This window comes from Lipophrys pholis, assembly GCF_963383615.2.
Source record: "Lipophrys pholis genome assembly, chromosome: 5".
NCBI classification, from domain to species: Eukaryota; Metazoa; Chordata; class Actinopteri; order Blenniiformes; family Blenniidae; genus Lipophrys; species Lipophrys pholis.
This window is the reverse complement of record NC_137628.1, coordinates 12336798-12360137: the sequence shown is the minus strand read 5'-3', so window position 1 is coordinate 12360137 and position 23340 is coordinate 12336798. Positions and strand designations below refer to the sequence as shown.

The following is a 23340-nucleotide window of genomic DNA, read 5'->3' as shown; positions in this document are numbered from 1 at the left end:
AAGGATGCAGATTGTTGTTCAGTCATGTATTTGCTGCATGTGAGGAAAAAACAAATCTTGCAAAAGAGTCTCTTTTAATAGATGAGGGCTTAATTGAGACAGGCAATCAAATTATGTCACACTCTGGGGAGAACATTTTTTTCTATCGCACTGGTAATGAGTCAGACACAAACGGACTCCCAATGTTCAACACATTTAATCAAACCATATTATTGCAGTGATTTCAGTCCAATGGGATATTCCTTATGTGTTAGAAACAAGAGATAGATGATGGAAGGATGATAGCTCAAAAATATGGGTACAGATGTTTAGGACACCCTGACGGGTTATTGGTATCATAGTACACTGTCGAAACATGTCAAAGGTATTTTGTAAACACCTACTTGCCTGAAAAGAAGAAAGCAAAATACTAAAGGTACCAATATAAAGAGTTTCACGCAGTCATTGTTTTCACTTATTCCTGATAAAACCAAGAAAATCGAAAGAAACAAATGTTTTAAAATGCCAGAGATGTAACTTCACACAAGTGGGTGCAGGCTTCACACATCAGTGGCAGCTCAAATAGCTTTTCATGTTGAGCATCAGTTGTGGCAATGGCAAAAAAAAAAAAAAGAACAAAAAGAAACTGAAAAACAGAGTAAACTGAAAATAATGAGTTCTGTTGCTTGTTTAAGTGCAGCTGCATTTGCTGCTTGAGTCTTGTGTCTCCACGACAAGTGTATTGCTGCTTATGATCTGCTAAGTTTTCATTCTGCATTGAAACCGAGCAGCCCGCAGCCAAACAGCACACATGCTCATACAGCCCCGGGCCAGAAATGGGGATTTAAACTGTGGAGATAATGTCTGCTTGTTTCTGTATCTAAATTTGGCTCATATAAGACTAGAAAAGTTGTAGTGTCATGATATTGATGCCTTGTGCTTTCAGCAGGCAAAAGTCACATTACATTAAATATGACATACTGCACCAGATCATGTACAGTTACCATCTTCACTTCTGGGTCTCATTGTTGCTTTATGACTGCAAGTCTTGACACTACTCACAAACACTTTGAGATATTTCGCTTTTATTTGAATTTGATGGAAAATGTAAAAAGTTCATGCCACAGCGATATTATATCATGAAAGTATTGCATTTAAGTAGAAGCATGCAAAGGATATTTCCTCATTTCAAAAAATGTACTCAAACAATAGTGGAGGGTACACCACAACGAAAAATGTCAATGTCTCCATAACTTCTCATGTGACCTTGAGCATCAGTTACAGCTCGACAACAACGTCCTGTGATGTTCACAAGTTGACTGTCTGCTGAGGCATGTCATCCCACTCTTCTTGAAGGATGGCCCTCAGGTCATTGAGGTTCTGGGGTACAGAGTTACCAGCCTCTAACAAGGCCACTCAGCTGATCCCAATGGATTTCTATTGGATTCAGGTCTGGGGAAAGTGCAGGTCACTTTGTTTGAGGTACCTCAGTCTCCAGCAGCCCTTCACTAATGATGCCACCTCCATGAGCTGGAGCATTGTCGCCCATGAAGATGCCTGTGTTGTTAATGTAGCGTAACAATGTCTGGATTGATTATGTTATTCAGGTAGTATGGGCTTGTCACTGCACCATTCACAGTTTAGAGCAGTTCTGAATTGATGATTTCAAATTGTTCTCAACGTCATCTTTGCTATTTTCACATTTTGCAAGATCACCTCAAAGCCATGGTCGAACGCTACAATCTGCCAGCTTGTATTCCAGCACCTGGAAGGGTGTTTTGCTTGTAAGCAGCCTTTTGTTGAAAATATCTCATTTTTACTCATTAGCATCGCTCATATGCTCTCAAACAGGCCTGTTGTATCTCAGCGTTAACAATCGGGAAGTGTGATCACCTGTGGTTGGCTGTAGTGCTCCAGAGACATGGTGATGACATTGATGCAGATAATGAAGGTGATGGCCAGGTCCAGGTAGTGGCTGGTGCACAGGGCGTGGATGGCCAGGCGGGTGCGGCCATAGGAGGAGTAGTATGGCAGCTTCTGAGCCTCTGCACAGGGACGACAAGGTAAGGACAGTGAAGAATCAATGAAGCAGCCTCAAACAGAGCTAAAACCCAAGAAGCAAAATGTCATACAAAAGACAACAAAAACCTAAAAGAAGTGTAGAGGAACAGAGCGGAGTAAAATGGAAGTCCTGAAAAAAGAGAAAAGAGGATAGAGATGAGAGGGGAGCGCTAAAATAAAGGTGAACAGAATGAATTATTGAATTATTTACTTACGGCAAAGGAGATGAAAAATGAGGGTCAGCACAAATGATGGGATGGCACAGTGGGAGATAAAATGGTACACTAATACGAAGGGAAAAGTTTGATAAACCTGTGAATGAGGTTAAGTAGTTTGAAATGAGTCACATTATTATGTGCAAGATGAAAAATGAAGTTAACGATCTGGGATAATTTGCTGATTTAGAGAGCACCGAAGGAAGAATAGCAAGCTTACAAAGGCTTTGAGCCAGCCAATTCATCAATTCATCAATTTATCCATCCATCCATCCATCCATCCATCCATCCATCCATCCATCCCAATTTATCCTGTTCTAAGACTATAATTGTTGATGTGAATAACATATTGAAAAATATTTTAGTCAAAAAGACAATCATGTATAAATGGAAACTGTGTATGTACTGCACCTACAGTCTTATTGTATTAATGTTTTTCACCTATTTCTGTCCCTCTCTTGGTTATACCTTCGTTCTTGATAGGTTATCAAGCAAAAAGACAATTGCTCTTTCTAATAGGACTGCACCAATCAACCAGTTTTCTATTTTTGCTATTCAAGAATAATGTTTCAACATTAATTTTTTTTCTAATCTTCAATCTTTTCATATTTCTGACCTTTGACAAATCAGTACAGTTCGTGGCCCAGACTGATTTTCCACTCTTAAAATGCAACTTCTGAAAACTCTGTCTCCATGGAAACATGGGGAACAAAAACAAGTCTTCACGTGCACCACGGTCGTAGCAAATAGTTCATTTGCACATGCACGAGTCGATGGACAATAACAACAACAATGGAGTGTCCAGAGTGTCATGACTCCCGGTCCAAATTCTCCTGGGACTTGTACGTGCATATGTGTAGTTAAATTACAAAAACAACCAACAGCACCTACTGGTGGCCTGCCATGCTAACTGCATTGTTACCCACGTTTCCATCATTTAAACGGGCCCTTACTTCTCCTCTTTTTCTCCAGACGACGCTGGCGTTTCTCCTCCCGCCGCCGGGCCTCCTCCACCTCCTGGTGCTGCCGACACTTATGGAAGTTCTCCACCACCACGCCCACGAACATGTTGAGTACGAAGAAGCTGACGATGAGGAGGAAGGAGATGAAGTAGAGCAGCATCCACGGATTGTTGTTGGTCAGTGGCTTGGAACAGAGAAGTGAGAGTGAGGGCAGGGGTAAGAAAAAGAGAGAGAAAAGGTTAGACGAGAGGTAAGTAAGCAACGATATGACATGTAGAAAATTAACGGAATTATGAAAAATTATGTTTTACATTAGAGAAAGAAAATGCTAAATTAGAAAAGGGCGGAAGAAAGTTGAGGCAGAAAAGGGATCAATGTGGAAAAGAATGCAAATAAGCATTTAGGGTTGTTACAGTGGGCAAACACATGGAAACCTTCTTGCTACCACGAACCTATGGGTAAAATATGTATGTAAAAAAAAAAAGGCGTAAATGGTGAATGACAAGACAATATTTGAGTTGTGGATGTGAAATATGAAATATTAAGGTTTAGAAGGCTTTTATGAAAACCACATTAGTTGCATGGGTCTTCTTTGCTCACTCCAGCTTCCTCATACAATCAAGACAAGCTTTTTATGTGATTTGGTGAAGCTAAAAGGGCCAATAGTTTCTTGCGTGTTTATCTGTGTGAGCCTTCCCATTGGGGCCCGGCTTCGGTAAGGCAGAGCCGAGGAGGCACACTAACAACTGCAGCATCTCAAGCAGGATTGGGTTTGTTTATTCAACCTCGCTATGAGAAGGTCGAGAACAAACATCAGGTAGTCCTGAAGGACATATGGAGCGTTGTCGAGGAGGAACAGACCAGCAGGATGGTGGGCGTGCAGCAGCAAGGTGCAAGGACAAGATGGGAAGACAGGGAGGTATCCTGGGCTGAGATGCCGCAAACACAACCTCACCATATGACGTTCATGATCCAAGCGGCAGTTGTGGCCTAAAGACTAGAGAAGCAGACTTTGGAATGGACGTTGACAGGTTCAATAACCCCAGCTTAAAGGTCCACCGTAATGTGGCTGCTCACCCCATCCTAGAAATCGAATGGGTAAAATCAGGAAAAGAAAGTTCCCCCAAGGAGATTAATAAAGTATGATTAGTTTAGTTTAGGCTGCTCTGGCCAAGCACAGCTAACTTCTAGTTAAGGCAGTGTAGGGTCTCTTAAAGCTGAACTCGTGAAGTTAAGTGACTTTGATATAGTCTGTTTTCAGTGTTTCCTTATAATGAGCATATTCATCATTCAAAAATAATACAAACTGCTTTATTCAAAAGATTATATCAATCTAAATGCCCAACAATACTCCATTATCATAGCACTCTGTATGCCCAGTCCACCCGATGCGATGGGTAAATGTGAAGAAAGAGAGCTGTAGTTTGGAAATCATTTGTAAGTCAATGTGTCTCATTGAAAAGGCAACGAGTGACAGTTGCCCATCCACTTCATATTTACATGTAATCCTCTCCCTGAGGACAGTTCCCCAATCACTCCAAATCCACAAGAATCCAAAAGCCATCGAGCTCCCACAAGTCACAAAAGATGACAGGAAAAAGAAGTCCGGACCACAGTGGGAAAGTTCCTAAAGGTTGGGCAGTGATGCATTTATTGCACAAAAATTCAAATTGCAATGACACCCAAGATGAGAGATTTTCAATTTGGAGGAGCGCTGAGTGTTGAGAGCGCAGGGTGGAGTGCAAATGGGATTAGTCATTCAGTGCCATGTTGGACTGCAGTGAGATTTTTTTTCCTTAGGCCTGGGAACTGAATCATCCAGAATAATGCTCGCTCTATAATAGATTCTCTAATAGATTTTCAAATAAGGCAATTCAGACAGGGATTCAATTTGTAGCGACTGCAGGAGACTCATTTGCATCATGTTAGCATAGTTTGACGTCACGCGTGCGGAGTGTGCGGTATTTTTACTTCTGAAGGGTGTGGTACCAGTGCAATTTCATTCTGCAGCTTGTGTGTTCTTTCCAGAATGTGAGCAGGTTTGCGATAGAATATTATCTGTACAGATAAGTATAAAAACCACAATATTTTAGGTAAAGGCAGCGATCCCATATTTGTTCGCTTGTTTTTGTTAATGTGATTTATGAAGGGATTAAAGATTAACAGGGGGTCATGAAGCCCTTTTGATTTTAAGGGGTATAACCATTGTTTTTTCTTGTTGATAAATAGGTGAGTCAGCAATTAATTCATTTACCATACCCAAATACTTTATCCTCAGCGGAAAGGAACACATTGGGCCTGTTCACACCTGGCATTGAGATGCACTTCGGGTGATCAGATCAAATTGCCAGCCTTGACGATCGTTCACACTCCGTATCATAAGTTTTGAGCTAACCACTTGACTTCAGAATGTATTACTACCACGATGTTCATTCCACAGAATGACTCGACTGAGTCATCAATCTTGCCCTGGACGGTATCCTCTGCCCAGGCCACTATAAGGCTCCTTCTCTCTGCAGACCTCCAGGCAAAGATGTCCATATTCTTTTCCATAGTTTCTTTGAAAAGTTGGAAAAACTGAAACTCAGACTGACACATTCTCTTGAAAAGAAAACATGCCACATACTGATGACTTTTACATATTACATAAGACATATGTTCCCGTGACGCCACCGTCCCACAATGCATCTGTGATTCATGCTGTTCACACTACAGAGCCTATGCGCTTCACCACATGTGATAAGATCAGCTGAAACGCATGTTATTGCCAGGTATAAACTGGCTCGGAGTTAAAGAATATAAAAACAAACTGTAGTTCACATATAGTGTGTTATGAGGTTCCATTAATTATTTTGTAATTGTACAGGGGTGGGGGCGACTTGGGTTACAATGATAAAAAAATTGGTCCCTCAATAAATCGGTTGGGAATCACTAATAGAAGGATACCTTTTTTCAACTTTTTCCATTATTGGCTGTTGAGCAGAGAAAAGAAACAATAATAGTTCCACAGGTATTAAATAGTCGCAGATAAATACTGCAATGCTGAATAATAGAAGCACAAAGATCATAGTTTGAGTGAAGGTTGGGGAAGTAGGTGGCTCTTCTTTACATTTCCATGAGAACTGAATTGCCAATCTGATGAACGAGTGTCCAAGATGCCTCCCTGTGGATGAGGTTTGGGGACGTCCAACTGGGCGCACGTTCAGGGGACCAGAGGGAGGAGATTTATATCCCATCTGGTATGAAATAGTGTGGAATTCCCTAAAAGGAGCTGGAGAGGGCCACCAAAGATGAAGGGAGAGATGAGAGTTGCTTAAAGTAATTGGTAAAACATGGATGGATAGGCAAAATGAGAAAACATACTTTGCAATGAATATGTATTTGTTAACTTTTGGAAGCGTTAAACTCAGGTTGAGAGCACAGACAGCAAGATAGGTCATATCTCTCCAACATTACGTTCTCATCATTGGCTCTTTGCAAAATTAAGAATTTAAAATCCCTCTCTTCACACATAAGGCTCTTAATAAAGACCTCGTGGTGCTGTATCGTCTCAGCAGAATACCCTGCAGGCTTAAATAATGGGCTTTTAACTTTCCTCTGATATATCTTATAGGACTGACTCATTGACCCTGAACCACCTCTCAGTTATGTTGATCGAAGTTGAAGTAGCTGGCAGAACTCCCATGATGCACTGAGCACCTCTGAGCATATTTACAGTACAACCCTCTCTCTTATAAGCTGTGCTTATTCCATAAGGTCCTTATGTTACTGTGCTGATAGTACCTTCGCATTGAATTAAACTGAATAGTATGGGAAGGTGCTGTGCATCAAATGGTATGGAATAGCAGAATACACACAGCATAGTTTGACATGCAATGGCACAAAATAGAAAAAAGAATGATTAAGTATGCTATGGTATGCTAGAAATATGCTAAACATAGAGGGACATGATATTATATGACATGACACAAAGGTATAGAAGAGGAAAATGGAGTGACATTATATAACAGGATTGTACAAAATGGCATAGCACAGCTGTTGTGCAAATCATAGCATGACATGACATGACAGAGTAGAAAACAAAAGCAACATGAAGTGACATGAGAACATTATACGATATGACACAACATGCCATGACAGAAAGTACGAGAGCAAAGTGACGTGACGTGACGTGACGTGACGTGACGTGACGTGACGTGACGTGACGTGACGTGACGTGACGTGACGTGACGTGACGTGACGTGACGTGACGTGACAGAATGATAAAATGTTCTGGTACTTCATGGCAAAGGAAAACATGATAGAACATATAACAAATGGTGTGGAACAGCATGGCATCCCAAAGTATGGCCTGACATGAGGGAATTTTATGTAATGGTGTTGTAGAGTTTGCCATAGCAAAGTAGACATTATGTGACATAGTGGTACAAAATAGAAATATAGAGTGACATGGCATGACATGAAATACCATTTTGTCTGGAATGCCGTGGGGTGCAGATGGTATAAATATGACAGAATAATATAAAGTAGCATGGTAGAAAATGGCTAGGTTTAGTATGGCATACATGGCAAAGATGGGATAGCATGGACTTATTACCTGCTGGTCAATTCCCACCGCATCCAGTCCATGGTACATAATGTTGACCCAGCCATCTTTTGAAGCCAGGACAAACAGGGACATCAAAGCCTTTGAAGAACACAGCAAAAAGAATAGACCTAAAGCTCTCATTTATTCATATTGTAACATTAATGTAGGCAAATCTATTCATTACATTTGCTGTATCTGTGATTAAAACTATAATATATATCTTGTGCTTGTATGTGAATTGCAGTCAACAATGTATCCTTGTCAACATCACTGAGTTTCAAACAGCATGAGAAGCATAATTTTTTCCACATATCTAAATTAATATGTTGAGATGAGTGCAGGCAGGATGTCGGGAAAGCATTTTTTCCCTGTGTTCTACCTGTCCAAGGTTGTCAAAGTTGTATTTGTGGTGGACCCATCGATAGTTGGACGTCAGACAGTCAGATTTGTTAGTGATGTTCTTCACATCGAAACCCACACAGTAGTAGAACTTGCCTTTGAAAAGCTTTGACAGAGAACACACACACACACACACACACACACACACACACACACACACACACACACACACACACACACACACACACACACACACACACACACACACACGCGCGCGCACACAGAAGTGAGACAAGATAAATGAAGCTGGAGTCACTTCTTTCACGCTGCTTTTGAAGTAATTTTGTAATTAGTGTCGTGAGCATATGAAGCGCAACTGAAGACTCCAAAAGCACTTGATATCAACAGTGTGGATATCTAGATAAGATAGTTTTTGGTTTTGTTTTTTCACTCCTCAGTCTTATGGAAAGCATCAAAGGGGAGTGTGAGTAAAATAATGCAGGAGCCGCAGAGAGAACAATAACACGAAATAATATGTGGAACAACTGTGTAGGTTTGACAATATAGTAAAGACTGCCTCCACTTTTTCAGCTTACTTTGAAAGGAGGTTTAATAATTTGAAGGCAGGATTAATCATTTTGATAAAGTTGAATATTGATTTAACAAAGGGTGTCAAACTCATTTTAGTTCAGGGGCCAAACAGTTTTTCTTTGTTGTGGCACATATTAGACGTTTTGAAAAACTCTTACAAATCTGAACAATCTGTACCAAAAATTACTGCCATGTAGGCATTAAGCCAATTTCAATTATGGAAAATACAGTGGAATGTCCAAAAACCATCTCGAACTGTTCCATTATGCATGTCTTTACAAACTCGCCCTGTCAGCATGGCTTTGAGACTAATGCAAATTTGATAGCAATGCGGTAGCTCGCTTTCAAGGCAGCATCACCAATAGCTTGGGTCTTCGTATTGCATTAAGTCTACTATTATTAAGAAAACTGTGTTAAAAACGCAATGCTTTCTTTGAAATTTACTTGGTGGGCCAGGTTGGAACCTCTCATGAGCCGGTTTTGGTCCACACCAAAAACGATTTAATAGATCATGTAGCTTCATACTTAGAGCATCTGCTCTACAACAGATCTAGCTCTGGAATGATAGTGCAGACAACAAAGTATTTGTTAAAGTTGTTGTCAAGACTTTTATAGTTTTTGACTGCATCTGAATTCTGACTCAAGTGTCAAGGCTCTGGATTACTTCAGAAGCCTTAAAGGTTTATTTTTTGACACACTATCAAAGGTAGTTACCATCACTTCGTCAACATATTTCACTAAACTATGTCAATTTCAAAAGCATCGGAGGTGACGTTCTTAGAAATATGCTGATTCAAGCTGCATCGTGCCTTATTACACAAGAGCAATGATGATGTAGGATAATTGTCGGTCATGGTATTCGCTGGATGATCATGTGCAAAAAAAGGTTGCCTGGTTTTTAAAAATGCAACTAGATGTTTGTAACTTCATTACAATCAGTGATTGGTTGTGATGTCGCTGTTGTGTTAATCGTTCCGTAATATTCGTCACAGTCTGCATTTCGATTACTTGGTTGCTGTAGCTGAAATTTGTTTGACTATCTGAATATGATTGAAGGCCTGTGGTGCCTCCTCAACCATAACATCAGCCATTAACGAGCCTATCTAACTGCAATACACAAGACAGCAGATTCTTTAATGGTGTAATCACCCGTAAATCACATTTTCCTTGTTAAAACTGGTATTTTCGTATTGGACATCAGTCAAAATTTGCCTGAAAATGTGGAGTTTAAATGTGGCTGAGCTTTTTTGTTTGGGCTGTTTGTTCAAACTAGAATCGTGCCTGAACTCCAAAACGGGAGGTTTTAATTGTGCTCCCGTCAACACAGGAGGTTAATATCATAAAGCCACCTCTGTTACATTTAGCCAATAGCCGCCGTTAGCCTTGTTTGAAGTTTGCAACCCCAATCTGATGGGAGGGTGAATTGCTCTGATTAAGGACGACCACAGCCTCACCGTAGGTTATCAAAGAGAGGCTTTTCTTCTGCATACTGTTTAGTGGTTAGCCGCGGCTAGCGGTTAGCTACGGGTAACCAGTAACGTGACTTGTATAAACTTTGAATCCCATGTGATTTACAAAAAACCCCTGTATTTCATTTTAAATCTTGGGGGTGCGTTTTTCTGGGGTGTAGATGTTTGTAGATATCCCCCCAATCGGTTCTCATTATTATTTTCCGTAAGAGCAAAGGAAGCGGTCCTTTGCTCTTACGGAAAATGAAAATCTATACTAACTAAATGAAAAGCTATACTAACCATGATTGACCAGTCAAAATCTTGCATGGACTCTTGGCATTTGTTATGTTTACAGTAGTTCAGTGAGCTCATCAAGAATCTTGGGAAGAGTACTTATAAATTGTTTAGGGTCTGTGAAATATCCAGGCTAGTCAAAAAAAGTATAGAGGACAACATGGTGGAGTGTCTTTGAAGATACCTGAACTCCGAGAATGCCAAAGATGATGAAGAAGGCACAGCAGATGAGGACGATGTTGCCAATGGGCTTCAGGGATGTGATGAGAGTTTCCACCACCAGCTTCAGCCCGGGAGCCCTGCTGATCACCCTGGAACATGAGTGTCAAGAGCAGAGGAAACAAAGTACAATTAATAGGACATCTGTGATGATATCTATTGACATTATGTCAAAAACTTCAATGGGCATCTCTATTTAGGCCCTGTTTACGCAACGTTTTAAAAGAACACACATTGTTATTGCATTTTCATTTGAGAGAAGTTTTGTTTTGAAAACAATGTCCAGTTACACCGAATGTTCGAAACATTGAAAATTATGTAGTTAGCATGTAGGGCCACTAGTGCGTGCTGTTGTCTGTTTTTGTAATGAAACACACACACATGCAGAGAACAATACCCTATTAGCATTCATCATGGTGAGTACAAGGATATTCGTATAGAATAGACAGACGACCAAGCAGGATTGCTATTCCAGGTGACTCTCAACTATAAAACTACCAAGCCCAAGGAGAGTAAGGACTAGGAGTCATGACACTCTGAAGGCCGCCATTCTTGTTACTGTGCATCTATTCTGGCTTGTGCAGAAGAATTATTTACTATGGCCGTGGTTAACTGTCCTGTGTGTGTGTGGCCTCTAAATCTTTCACATCCAAGCGCGCTTATATGTGCTTCAAATTTCTATCCATCCATCTTCCTAATCGGTATGGGGTCACAGTGGCAGTGCAGAGAGCAAAGAAGCGCAAGCATTTCTGTCCCCCGCAACTTCCTCCAGTTCTCCAAACCAGAGATATAATCTCTCCAGTGAGTTCTGGGCTGACCTCTGGACTGACCTCTGGGCCTCATCCCAGTTGGACGTGCCTGGTAAACCTCTGAAGGGAGGCGACCAGGGGACATTTTAATCAGATTCCCAAATCACCTCAACTGGCTCCTGTCAATGTGGAGGAGTAGCGGTTCGACTTTGAGTCTGTCTCGGATGGATGAGCTTCTCACTCTATCACGAAGAGTGACACCCACCACCCTGCGAAGAAAACAAATTTCGGCTGCTTGTATCCGCCATGTCAATATTTCGGTCATGACCCAAAGTTCATGACTATAGGTGAGGGAGGGGATGTTGACTGACCAGTAAACAGGGGAGCTTTGCTTTATGGCTCAACTCCCTCCTCACCACAACAGTCTGGTACAGTGACATTAGTGCATTACTGCAGCCACCTGTCCAAAGATGTGGCCAATCTCACGATCCGCCCTCCCAACACTCGTTAATAAGGACTCTGAGATACTTGAACTCTTCCACGTGGGGAATGTCCAACCCCCGTACCTGGAGAGGGCATGCCATCCTTTTCCATGAGAGGACCATGGACTCACATTTAGAGGTGCTGATCTGCATCCCATATGCTTCACGCTCTGCAGCAAACAGTTCCAATGAACACTGGAGGCCCTAATGCGACACCACTAGAAGGACAACATCATCTGCAAAGAGCAGAAACGTCACCCTCCGGCCCCCTCCATGATACCCTCCTGCCTCAAGCTGCACCTTGACACCCTGTCCATGAACATCACGAACAAATGGAGTGGCAAGGCACAGCCCTCGCGAAATCCAGCATCCAGCCTGAACAAGTCCGTCTTAATACAAAGTATTTGGACGCAGCTCTCACACCGGGAGTACAGAGACCAGATACCTGGTAGCAGCGGTTCCGGTACTCCATACTCCCTTAGCACAAGACATCTTTAAGAAATTCTTTGTGGCCTCCCATTCTTCTCCTTGAGTTACACTAACTCGAGGCTAAAGGCATCACCGTGAATATTTGTCCTTCTGACCTGAGTGGACGAAGCGTCCTGAGCAACCTGAGAACACGGAGGACCCCCAGGATCTTAGCCCCGCCCGCCATGGACACCACAATATCGATGAGAGACACGAAGACCAGGAAACCATCCAGAATGTTCCAGCTGCTTCTCAGATAGGCTGTTTCTCCCAGATACAGGCCCATTGAAACTACCTGAGGGAATAAAGAGAGAGAGCGAGGTGTCGAAATCAGGACATGTAGTCTTTCATATTCAGAGGTCTTATTTGGCTTCACAAAAAAGCCTCAAAATGTTTGTTTCTACAGGGCACTGAAGGAGAGAAGAAGAGAGCTCTGTTGTTGTGTTACTCAGACACATAAGCTGAGCTGTGAGCACATTGTGGGTCATTTTAATGATTCATTTATCAAGTTTAGCTGCAGTTATGTCACTTAATTGGAAGAGGACGCTCTGTAATCTGGATGTTGGCGGTTCCTGAAAGAGAGATTTAAGTATTAATTTACGAGCAGAGGCGGTAACAGATCTACAAACATCTTCACAAGCAATAGCATTATACACGTGAGTTAGCGTTAATGCGAATGCTTCAGAGATACTGTGGATTAAGGCTATGTATCTGACATTCTTGTGAGGTACACAGTAAACAGGAGTTTCGTGAAATAACAGTTTGCTCTATACTGGAGAGTTTTAAATAATGGTGACGCTAAAGCAAGCTGACTGACAGATCGGGACAAGGATTGTAACAGCAACTGTGCTGCTCTTCAACTATATTCACAATAGTAACAGCCACAACAAAACGTTATATACGTTGCTATTCAAAATTCAGAGTTGTAATCAGGAATTACAATTCAAACAGTAGTTTCATGAGAGACTAAACAAATTAATCCTACTAAATTAATCGTCTTGGGGAAATTCCTTTTTCCGCATTTACCCACCCTATTTCTAGTATACGGTAGAAGGCCACATTATGGATGTGGAGCTGATGGGGGCCAAAGGTCTTGCTCAGGAACCCACAGTGGTGACCAGTCTGCTGTGGGATTCAAACCTGTAACCTCCCGATCCCAAGACAGTTGCTCTAGCGTCGCGACTAGTGATTTTCAAGCAATTTGGTCTGACCCCTATGGTGGACCTGAAAGATTTGTAGGGGCTTACGGAGCAAATCACAGAAGCAATCCGCTTCATCGATTCAAACTAGGAGATGGATTCAAACTTGTTTTTGGTTGCAATATACTGAGTCAAACCATTTTATTTATTCAATTCTAGTATATTGTTTTGTTTGGAAGAAGCAGTCATGACATTATATTTAGACAACTGACAGTTAAAAATGCTCACTGAGAGAAAACATTTAATGTTCTAACTATTAAGATGTGGTGAGTCACTGTCACGTCCTCTAGTTCTTCGTCATGATTTCACAGGCTGGGTCATGACTTTAATTGTGTCTCATCTGTTCTGATTCTGTGACTTTAAATCATTCCATAAGATGAATAAAATGCAAAGAAAGTACAGTACCTCAAAGATAAAAGTAGGTGCATAATAAATTCATAGCAATTCGAAACCTGCTCCTCACGGCAAACAGGTTGAGTGCAAATTACCATCAACCTGCAATTGTAAATTGATTTCAGCAAAAAGAGTGTAATCATAGTACCTTTGATTGTATTGATTGAATGATGACATTTGAAAATATAATTTTAAAAGATCACAATGTGACTGATTGGGGGTCACTTAACAATATTTCATCAGCGCTTTTCAGTGAAGTATCGAATTGAGATCACAGGTTTGTTGTTTTTCTTAAATGTTCAATGAGGCAGAACATACAAATATTTTAAGAAACTGGGAATGTAAGTCATTAGTTAATGTAATATCGCTCGGTTTCATTCCATCCACCCATCCACCCATCCACCCATCCACCCATCCACCCATCCATCCATCCATGGTTCCTACCACATTTCTAGTTCTTGGCCAAACTCAAAGCTTCAACATATCACTGACCATGCCTGGTACATGTCTTATGGGAGGGTGACCTGGATTCACCCTAATCAAATGCACAAATCACCAAATCTGATTGTCTCAATGTGGAGGAGTAGCAGCTCAACCATGAGTTTCTCCTGGAGGACCAAACCTCCTTTTCTGCACCTAAAGGTGAGTTCTGCCACCTTGCCAAGTCTATATGGTGGCCATTTGAATTTTTCTTGCCATTGAAATCACATACAGTAACTTTTTGTTATGAACCATAGAGATATAGAGCAGTATCTCAACAGCCAAATACTCACCATTTATGTGATAATACCAATCTCTACCAACATTACTCTTGTAATAATCTAAATAATGCCACTGTTATTATTTTGATTATATATTATTGTTACTATTGTTAGTGTTGTTCATACTTATAACTTATTGTTCACATCCTTTTTCTTTTGCTATTCTTATTTAATGTCTATTTGATGCCGCAACAATGCAAAGATTCACCACTGTAGGACAAATAAAGGAATATCTTATCTTAAATACATATGCATTAAATAGTCACTGTTAAGCATTGTACTTATTAATATTTCATTTTTATTTATTTGATATTTCAAAATTCACTTATATTAAATTTCATATTTTGTGGAGCAACGTTGGAAAGGTTTTCCCTCTAGGATTAAATTGCTCTAAAGCCATGTTTAAAAAAAGGAACTGTACAGGTAACCTGAGGCGGAGTAACCAGTACACTGAATGAATGGAACTAGCTGTATCTTAACAATCACGCACAAAAGCAAAGGTTATGGTAACTTTGACTTGCCCCCCCCCCCCCCCCCCCCCTTTTTTTTTTCTTTTTAACCCTTGTCCTATTCGGCAGCTTGGGCAAAGAAATATTATGGGATTGAGAGCCTTCCGGTGTCAGAACAGTTTTTGCTCTTGCAATAGGAAGAGACCTGGAGTCTCCTCCTGTTGCTGCCTTCATTAGTAGTTGGCATGGCTGCCGTACATGAAACGGGGTGGAACGCTCAAAGAGAGAGAGAAGAGAGAAGATTGGGGGTAGGGGGGACGGGTGGGGGACAACATACAATAAACCCTTGTTAGTGCTACATATATTATTTACAGTTATCACACTGATCCAAATACTTTCCAACGTTATTAGATTAAACCAGCCTGAGCAGCTCTATCTAGACAGTAACATGATTTTCAAGCAGGAACATGAATTAACAAAGAAGCAACAACAAAAGAAAAACATTATTTTGATAGTTGAACAAATGATGGCAGAAAACAAGTGACAGCAGTAACATGTCTCATTGACGAGGAGTGGAAATGTGTGTGTGTGTGTGTGTGTGTGTGTGTGTCTGTGTGTGTGTGTGTGTGTGTGTGGTTTGTCCACTGGGTGTGGTCAGAACTGTTGTGGGTGGGCCTGTGGCGACACCCCGGTGCCCGAGGTCATCGGGACTTGGGCCCCTTTTAAATGACGTTCTGAGTAAAAACGCATCATGTTTGGGTTTTCGTTTCAGAAAAGTTTGGCATTTACATGCCAATATTTCGAAAAATGATGTCTATTTACACTGGCAGAAACACTGAAAACAATTTAGTTAGCATGTTGGGCCACGATTTGGTCGTGTTGGTTGTATCTACTCACACATGTGCAGAAGAACTATCTACTGCAGTGTGCATGCACGTGGCAAAATTTCAGAAAAGTTGCAATTTCACCCTTTTATATAGAGATGGAGTCTGAGTATTTTTGAAAAGTAGAGTAATAATCTGTAGTAATCTGTTACTTTTATGAGTGCATTTGCTTTGGTCATGTTCTGAGGACATTAATCAGCTGATCTCTTCACTAATAACCAGTACAAGGGTACTGGGTGCAGTCAGGGCTAAAGTAATTATAATAATTGTAAGTGTCATATTTGGGTAATTTATTGTCGTACAAAGTAATAGAAACAGAATTATTTGAGTGTGTTTTGGAAAGAGAGCGAGTGATGGATGACAGAACCTCAGACTCTCTTTCTAATTACACTTCTGATGTTCAAGGTCAGACTTGCCTTGTGCAGGTAACACTGTTTACAATTATCACTGTGAATAGTGTACACGTGTGTGTTTGAGTGTGTGTGTGTGTGTGTGTGTGTGTGTGTGTGTGTGTGTGTGTGTGTGTGTGTGTGTGTGTGTGTGTGTGTGTGTGTGTGTGTGTGTGTGTGTGTGTGTGGGGACAGGAGTTGAGAACAGACACCACCAGTGTTGGGGGGGTAGTCTCACATGGAGTCAGCTCTGTTTAATTAGTGTGGTTGTCTAATTAGAGCTCCTCTGAGAGAGATCCCACTGACCAGCCGGGAACAACAGATTAGGAGCAAGATGAGAGCTGGCAGAGAGGGAAAGGGAGGGGAGGAGGGTGAGGACAAGAGTGAACAAACAGCACTGCAGGAACTGGTGATCTTAACTGCCCATTAATGAATATATTGCTTAATTCAACTAATTGGTTCAAAGTAAAAGTGTTGACTGTGTTGAAACACTATCAGAGCAGAAATGCTTGAAAACCCCCACCATTGATGATACTATACATTTTCAATGCCTGCTTTTTTTTTTTTCTTTTCTATACAAGCCTAGTGTTCATGTGAATTTGGGAAATAGCCAGTTCACATTATAATTAGTATGCTTTTCATGTCTTAGGGGGCAAAAAATGGATTAGAAAAGATTACCTGATAGTTCAAATTAATACATTCAAGCATGTTCTGTGTCAATGAAAAACAGAAGTAAAACAGGGATGAAGTCATACACAAATAAATGAGTAGCATTGTAGATGCAAGGAGATTGTTGCTGATTGGGATATTTTAAAATGAATCATACTGTGTTGTTCACTGGTTGTGGCAGTCTTTCGTATTCTGTATTAATTAGAGAGGCACCAATACCAGTGTTGAGTATCGGGTGCAATACTGCCTGGGGTATTCTTCATCATACTTGCCCCCAGATAAAAACCCAGCAATCATTACGTGACGTCATCCGTCAGTGGTAGGTAGACACGAGCGATGTGATTGTTAACGGAAATGGCAAGCGTAAGACAAATGTAGCATCGATAAAGTAGCTGTGCAGAGCTGGTTCGTGGCAATGCATAGCCCTCGCATATCATTTGTTTATGCAGTATGATTCGGCTTCATGGCTTTTAATAAATACTCTTATCAATATTCAGTATTGGGAAGTAGCTAACAAACCCAGGGGTTTTTAATGTCGGTGTACTACAACATTCACTGCCACATTTCTGGATGACAGGTAGTCTCACTAATCTCAGCTTCAAAATTAAATGGGTGGATAGGCTTGATTCCTCAAGAAGTAACCAGGAAGCAAATATCAGTCCTGGACTGAAAAAAAGTGAAAAGACAGCTGCCGCAGACTGGATCTACTTATAGATGAATCTAAATAATCCACAAATGTTCCTGGCCTTGGATGTGTGATTGTGAAACGTAGATCAACCCGAGGAGGCATCCGGATGGGTTCTCATTGGCTTCATAAGGCCAAGGTCCATTTATAAAGGGGACTTTATATACTGTACTTATAACAACTGCACACTTTTCAGTTTGTTTGTAAAACAATTTCAGAACCATTCATCATTTTCCCTCCACTTCACAATTATGTGGCATGTTGTGTTGGTCTATCTCATAAAATCTCACCAAAATACTTTTTCATATCAATACTTTTACAAGCCATCACGGACTTTACATAGGCTTTTTTATTACAGGTCCGTAAGACTGTGAACTCCTCACAGTAGTTATAGAACGATTATGTTGATGTAATGTAAATTATTCCAATGTTGACTTGTGGGGTGTGATCACTGAATTTGATGGACCCTGAGGTGAACAAAACAGTTTGATGTGTCTGTTTTAGAAACTTCACAGAGAAGGAATTGAGCAACAATTACGCATGTGTGGCAGATTTTCCCAATCGGTCACAGAAATGAAACCGGGATTACAAAAATGCTTTATTATGAAGCCTGTGTCGAGTCTGTAATTGGACAGTGAGTGGAAATTAGAGCTGCAGGATGGTGGCTGATATATTGGAGATAAGAGAATGAGTGGCAGGAGAGGACACATTTGTGCAGATGAAGGCGCACACGGGGAGATAACAACGGAGCTCGGTTGATTGAATCACAAACGATGGGGCAAAAGAGCAGAGACAACCATAAGAAATGGCACTCAATGTGACATTAATCAATTGAGAAGATGGAGAAAACGAGTCACTGAACGAAGTAGGTGAAGATGCAAAAGAGAGGGACGAAGGGGCAGAGAGAAACTAATACCACAGCGAACTCGGTTCAACAAGGGGCCAACCGCAAAACATGCACACATGTGATCGCTGCACCACTGCAGCAGGGATGCTCTACATACCACAAGCTACAAAAGTCTTCATTATTTGCAGGCATGAATAAATCACTGCAGGAATTTGCACCAGTGCGTTAAAAACGCCCGAGGAGCCGAGGGGCCTTAATAATGGATGATGCCATGTCTTCTGGACAGCGGCTTAGTGGATTAAAAAGAGGAGGGCATGTGTGTTTTGCGCGTTTATCGATGGGAAGTCAAGAAGTGGCTAAAGGCCAAGCTGAAGAGTGATGTCCTTCTAATTAACTTAATTATCTCGCTGCCCATCGCTAATGGGTCGTGTGCAACTGATTAAACCGCAAGTTGCAGAGCCGTCAGGAAAAAAAAATGAGAAAAAAAAAGGAGGAGGGTGCGCGGCAGGTTAGATACAAATTAAAAGAGAATGATGCAGGCAAGAAAGGAGATGATGTGAAGAACAGGAGAAGGTAAGCGCAGACAACATGTAGAAAAGTGAAATGTGAAAAATGGACATCAAGGAGAAAGACAAACAGAAGCGAGTTCCTCTAAAGGAGAGGAAAGAGCTTTGGGGATCTTACCTTGACGGTCATTTCCGTCACAAAAATGGCAGTGAAGATGTAATTGGATATGGTGAGAAACAGTCGTTCCTGTAACAAAAGCAGAGCATCGATTAGGAAGAATGAAAGGAAAGTAGAAAGGACAGGAGGTTAGGAAGAAAGGAAAACAAATGAGCTGAAAGGTTTGACATGACTGTTTCAGCCAGAAACTGTGAGGAGTCATCAATTTACTTCCTTTTCCGTTCACTCCAGGAAGTTTGCCGACATTTGGAAACTAAGTTAAAACCCCCAAAGAGTGTTGTCATGCTCTTATTTGAACAATTCATTTCCACTGTTTTACTTGCTTTCAACGTGCTTACCATTCATTATTATGAATATACATATTTATCAAAATAAATCCTTCAGATGATGAATAAAGTGCCTTCCTCTGCTTTTTCTGATTTCATTGAGAAAAAAAAAAATCATACAATACACACAATGACACATCTATTTGCAGTTTTTGAGCAGACCAGTGGTGGTTGGTATAAAAGAGTTCTAGTATCTCTGTGATCATGTTTTAGCAAGCTCCATATAATCGTATTGCAGCACCTCAAATTACAGCTAAACATGTTTACGTGTTTGCCACATGTATCTAGTAACTACGAGCAATGCCAAATGCAAGTACGTATTTCATGTCTTCAGTAATGTTTCTCATCCTTGATCCTTAAAAAAAAGTCACAAACCTTTGAACTCTGGAAGTGTCACTGTTCTATGATGCTTCAATCGACTGAGGCGCCATTCACATGACAACATTTTCAAGTCAAAACACAAAAGTCTTGTTGCGTTTACATGACAACAGTGTTGGGAGGCACAGAAAACTACTTTTTCAAAAAGGCCCTCCAGGTGCAACTTTTTGAAAATGATGTTTCCGTGTAAACAGAGATGGAAACTGAGCATTTTCAAAAAGTTGCATTTTACCCTGTTTTCACTGAGTGTTTTTGAAAAGATATTTTCAAAAACTTGCATTTCCAGTGGCTCCGAGCACCGTTGTCATGTAAGCGGCACCCTAAATGTAATAGGATTGAGCCTCTAAAATCTCAATAAGTGGCATCTGATTGCTTGGATTATTTTACTGTACAAATTGTCCACTGTCCATGGCTTCTTGCCAAGTTGGTGAAAACTTCAAGGTGGACCACCAGATCATCCGGTCACTCCTCCGTCAACATATATAGAAAACCACAGTCCTTACCAAGCTGCCTTGGTTGATCCTCGGCCTCTCCAGAGCCACAGTGATGCAGTTAAGAAAAATGAAGACCAGGACCACGTAGTCAAAGAGCTTATGGGCAATAATGGACTGGCAGAGAAGTCTGAACCTGAGAGGGAAGAAACAAAAGGAAGCAAAGAAAAGAAGTGAGCATAACCTGAGATTTTTATGTTGTGGTTTGCTGGGCAACTTAAAATATTGAATCGTTTCTCAAAATAAATGGTGTTATAGGTGAAAGGAAAAAGGTCAATACATAAAGTTTTTCAGTTCCATTTAAAAAAAAAAAAAAAAAAAAAGATAAGAGAGCCCGTATGGGGGGCACAGGGAATTCCACCATGTAGATTTTAGAGACTGCAATCATCACCATTTTGTCTCGGGTGGCCACCAAAGTGTTTCAGACTGGGAAAAATAGCAGCACTGCAAGCCAATCAGCAGCCATCATGTACACCAATGTACATGAGCTCCTCTCATTTGTTGTAATTGACTCATAAGTAGGCTCTGTGAATTAAAAATTTTAATGTAAAAAAAAAAAAATAAAATCTTTGATCCAACTGACCTAATGTGTAGGGTGAAGCATATAGAGCAGTTGTTCTTATCATTAGTTTGCTTTCCTGTGTGTGTGTGTGTAACTGTATATTCACTTTATAATCCGGCGTTGCATTTTTCAGTCTTTGCTTTAAAAACTTTGGAAACACATATGTTTTGCAACCTGTGCAACAAAGACGCTTCGTTGTACACGACTGGATGCCGATCTGGTTGAGATCTGCCAGTGTAGGGAAACTGTTACTGGATTGACTTGAAGCATCTGCCGCTCTGTCAGATCGTCAGTTCCACAGTCAGCGGCAGCTCTCGCGTGTCTCATCTCTACCAGCTATAAAGAGATCAGACTCTACCTACTCCAGCACCTGCTCTCAGGGCGAGGAAATCGATGTGTTAATCTCACTGCTCGTCCTCCAGACCTGGCAACTCTGTCCCATTTATATACCGTATCAATACGAATCTGGCGACCCCGTCCCACGATATTGATCGCGACCAGCGACTGCGTTAGCATGGACACGTATTCCAACTGAGATGGAACTTCTGATAATTATCTTGTTTTCTCCTTTGGTCTGTTTGTCTGCTTCCCAACACCTTGTTTCCGGATTTGGTGCACACTTGGATAGGGCGAACACGTGTGTATGCTTTCACACAAATAATAGATCAAGGTACAAACAAGGTGCGCGTGTTCTCATTCACTGCAAATTATCAAACACCAGAATACACACACACACAAATACAGCCTTTGCTTGACAGATGGAACATGCTAGGATGCCAGAACAAAACCCCGGTGCTTGGCTTTCTTTAAGTGGCTATCAGCACGAAGGGAATCTAGTGCCTGAGCGAGACAATGACTGAGTGACTTTCTTTCATGTAGCTTTCACGGGTTGTTTCCGCCACCTTTGGAAGCACAAGACAGGCTGGAGAAAAGAGACGCCATGGAAGAATCATGTGGCGACGTCGCTTTAACAAGCCCATTTGTGAAACTTGAAGACAGGAGGTTTTCTCGGCGGGAGCAGACAAATGGTTTGGCTATGCAGCCTGCTGTTCTTCCACATTCCCCAGCAAAGGCGGTAATGTGAGCAAACGTTTGTTTTTCAAGGCCATTGGTTTTGCTTGTAGAGTCATCTTTTCCACCCTAAAGTGAGGCTTAGTAAAATCATCAATGACACAAGACATTGCTTGTCTTACACATTTCTAGTTCATTGGAACGTTTTCTCAAAACAAATTTCATCAGTGAGGCTTAACCTTTGCTTTGCTTGCATCACTTTTTCATAAGTACTGTACTTGACCACCAACTCCCATTAAGAGCAGCAGGTTGAGAGACGCTCTGATGAAATCTCCTTGCAATCGCAAGTTGACATTATCGAACTCACTCAAATCTTTACGCTATTCCATTTTTTTGCTTCCAACACATGCATTTCCCCACAAAGGTTTCACTTATTGTCTATTGTTTCCTGCCTAGGAACAGGTGGAGAGGAAAGAAATGTCTTAACTTACAGGCCTGGGGTGTCAAACACATTGTAGTTCAACTCGACTCAATTCCATTTTATTTGAATAGCATCGAATACAGCAGTCATTTCAAGGCACTTTTGGCTCACGGGCTTTATATTTGGCAGCCCTGCTGTCGGTAGCTACAGTGTTTTGGCTGATCAGTGTAATATATGTTTATGATTGGAGTATGATCCAAATACAATGAAATATGTATACATTTTTTACAATTGAGATATATGTATTATAATATCTATAATATATTGGTATGTATTGTGGTGAAAGTCACAACAGCAATTCCTTTTACCATCCAGCCGTCTCCTACAACTACTTTATCCAGACGTGGGCAGAGCCAACACCAGTGCAAAAAATTGTAATGTAACTTTGGGAGAAAAAGGTGAATCATCCAAAAAAATAATCCATGCAATTTACTATTTGCTCATCAGACAATGTGTTGCACAGTTGTGTAGTGCTTCCGCCTTGTAGCAGGACGACACCTGGTTTGAGTCCAGTGAGCCTATTGACACGGGTATGAGTATCTCATAGACTGGTGCCTCGACCCGGTAGTATACTGGGATTGGCTCACCCACACAATTCTGCATTGGAGGAAGCGGTATAGAAGATTAATGAATTTAATAACATCCTCATTCTTGTGCCCCTTGACGACATTTGTAATAGTAACTGCCTGAGGGCTAGGCCACTATAGAGAAAATAAGCATGTGATAATTAATA

The 23340-nt window shown here is 41.0% G+C and overlaps 1 protein-coding gene across 1 annotated transcript in view; it reads right to left on the bottom strand.

The window, feature by feature from the left end:
* Positions 1-23340, bottom strand: part of LOC308110400 (voltage-dependent T-type calcium channel subunit alpha-1I-like) — a gene marked incomplete at its 3' end in the record, with an annotated part of 220532 nt that overhangs the window by 54620 nt on the left and 142572 nt on the right. The window contains exons 19-26 of the mRNA XM_080464661.1: positions 20566-20689; positions 19359-19427; positions 12515-12693; positions 10665-10791; positions 8185-8310; positions 7815-7904; positions 3209-3401; positions 1873-2024 (exon numbers count right to left, since the gene is read on the bottom strand). Coding sequence (XP_080320787.1) covers positions 1873-2024; positions 3209-3401; positions 7815-7904; positions 8185-8310; positions 10665-10791; positions 12515-12693; positions 19359-19427; positions 20566-20689 — 1060 coding nt within the window. The remainder of the gene's footprint in view (positions 1-1872; positions 2025-3208; positions 3402-7814; positions 7905-8184; positions 8311-10664; positions 10792-12514; positions 12694-19358; positions 19428-20565; positions 20690-23340) is intronic.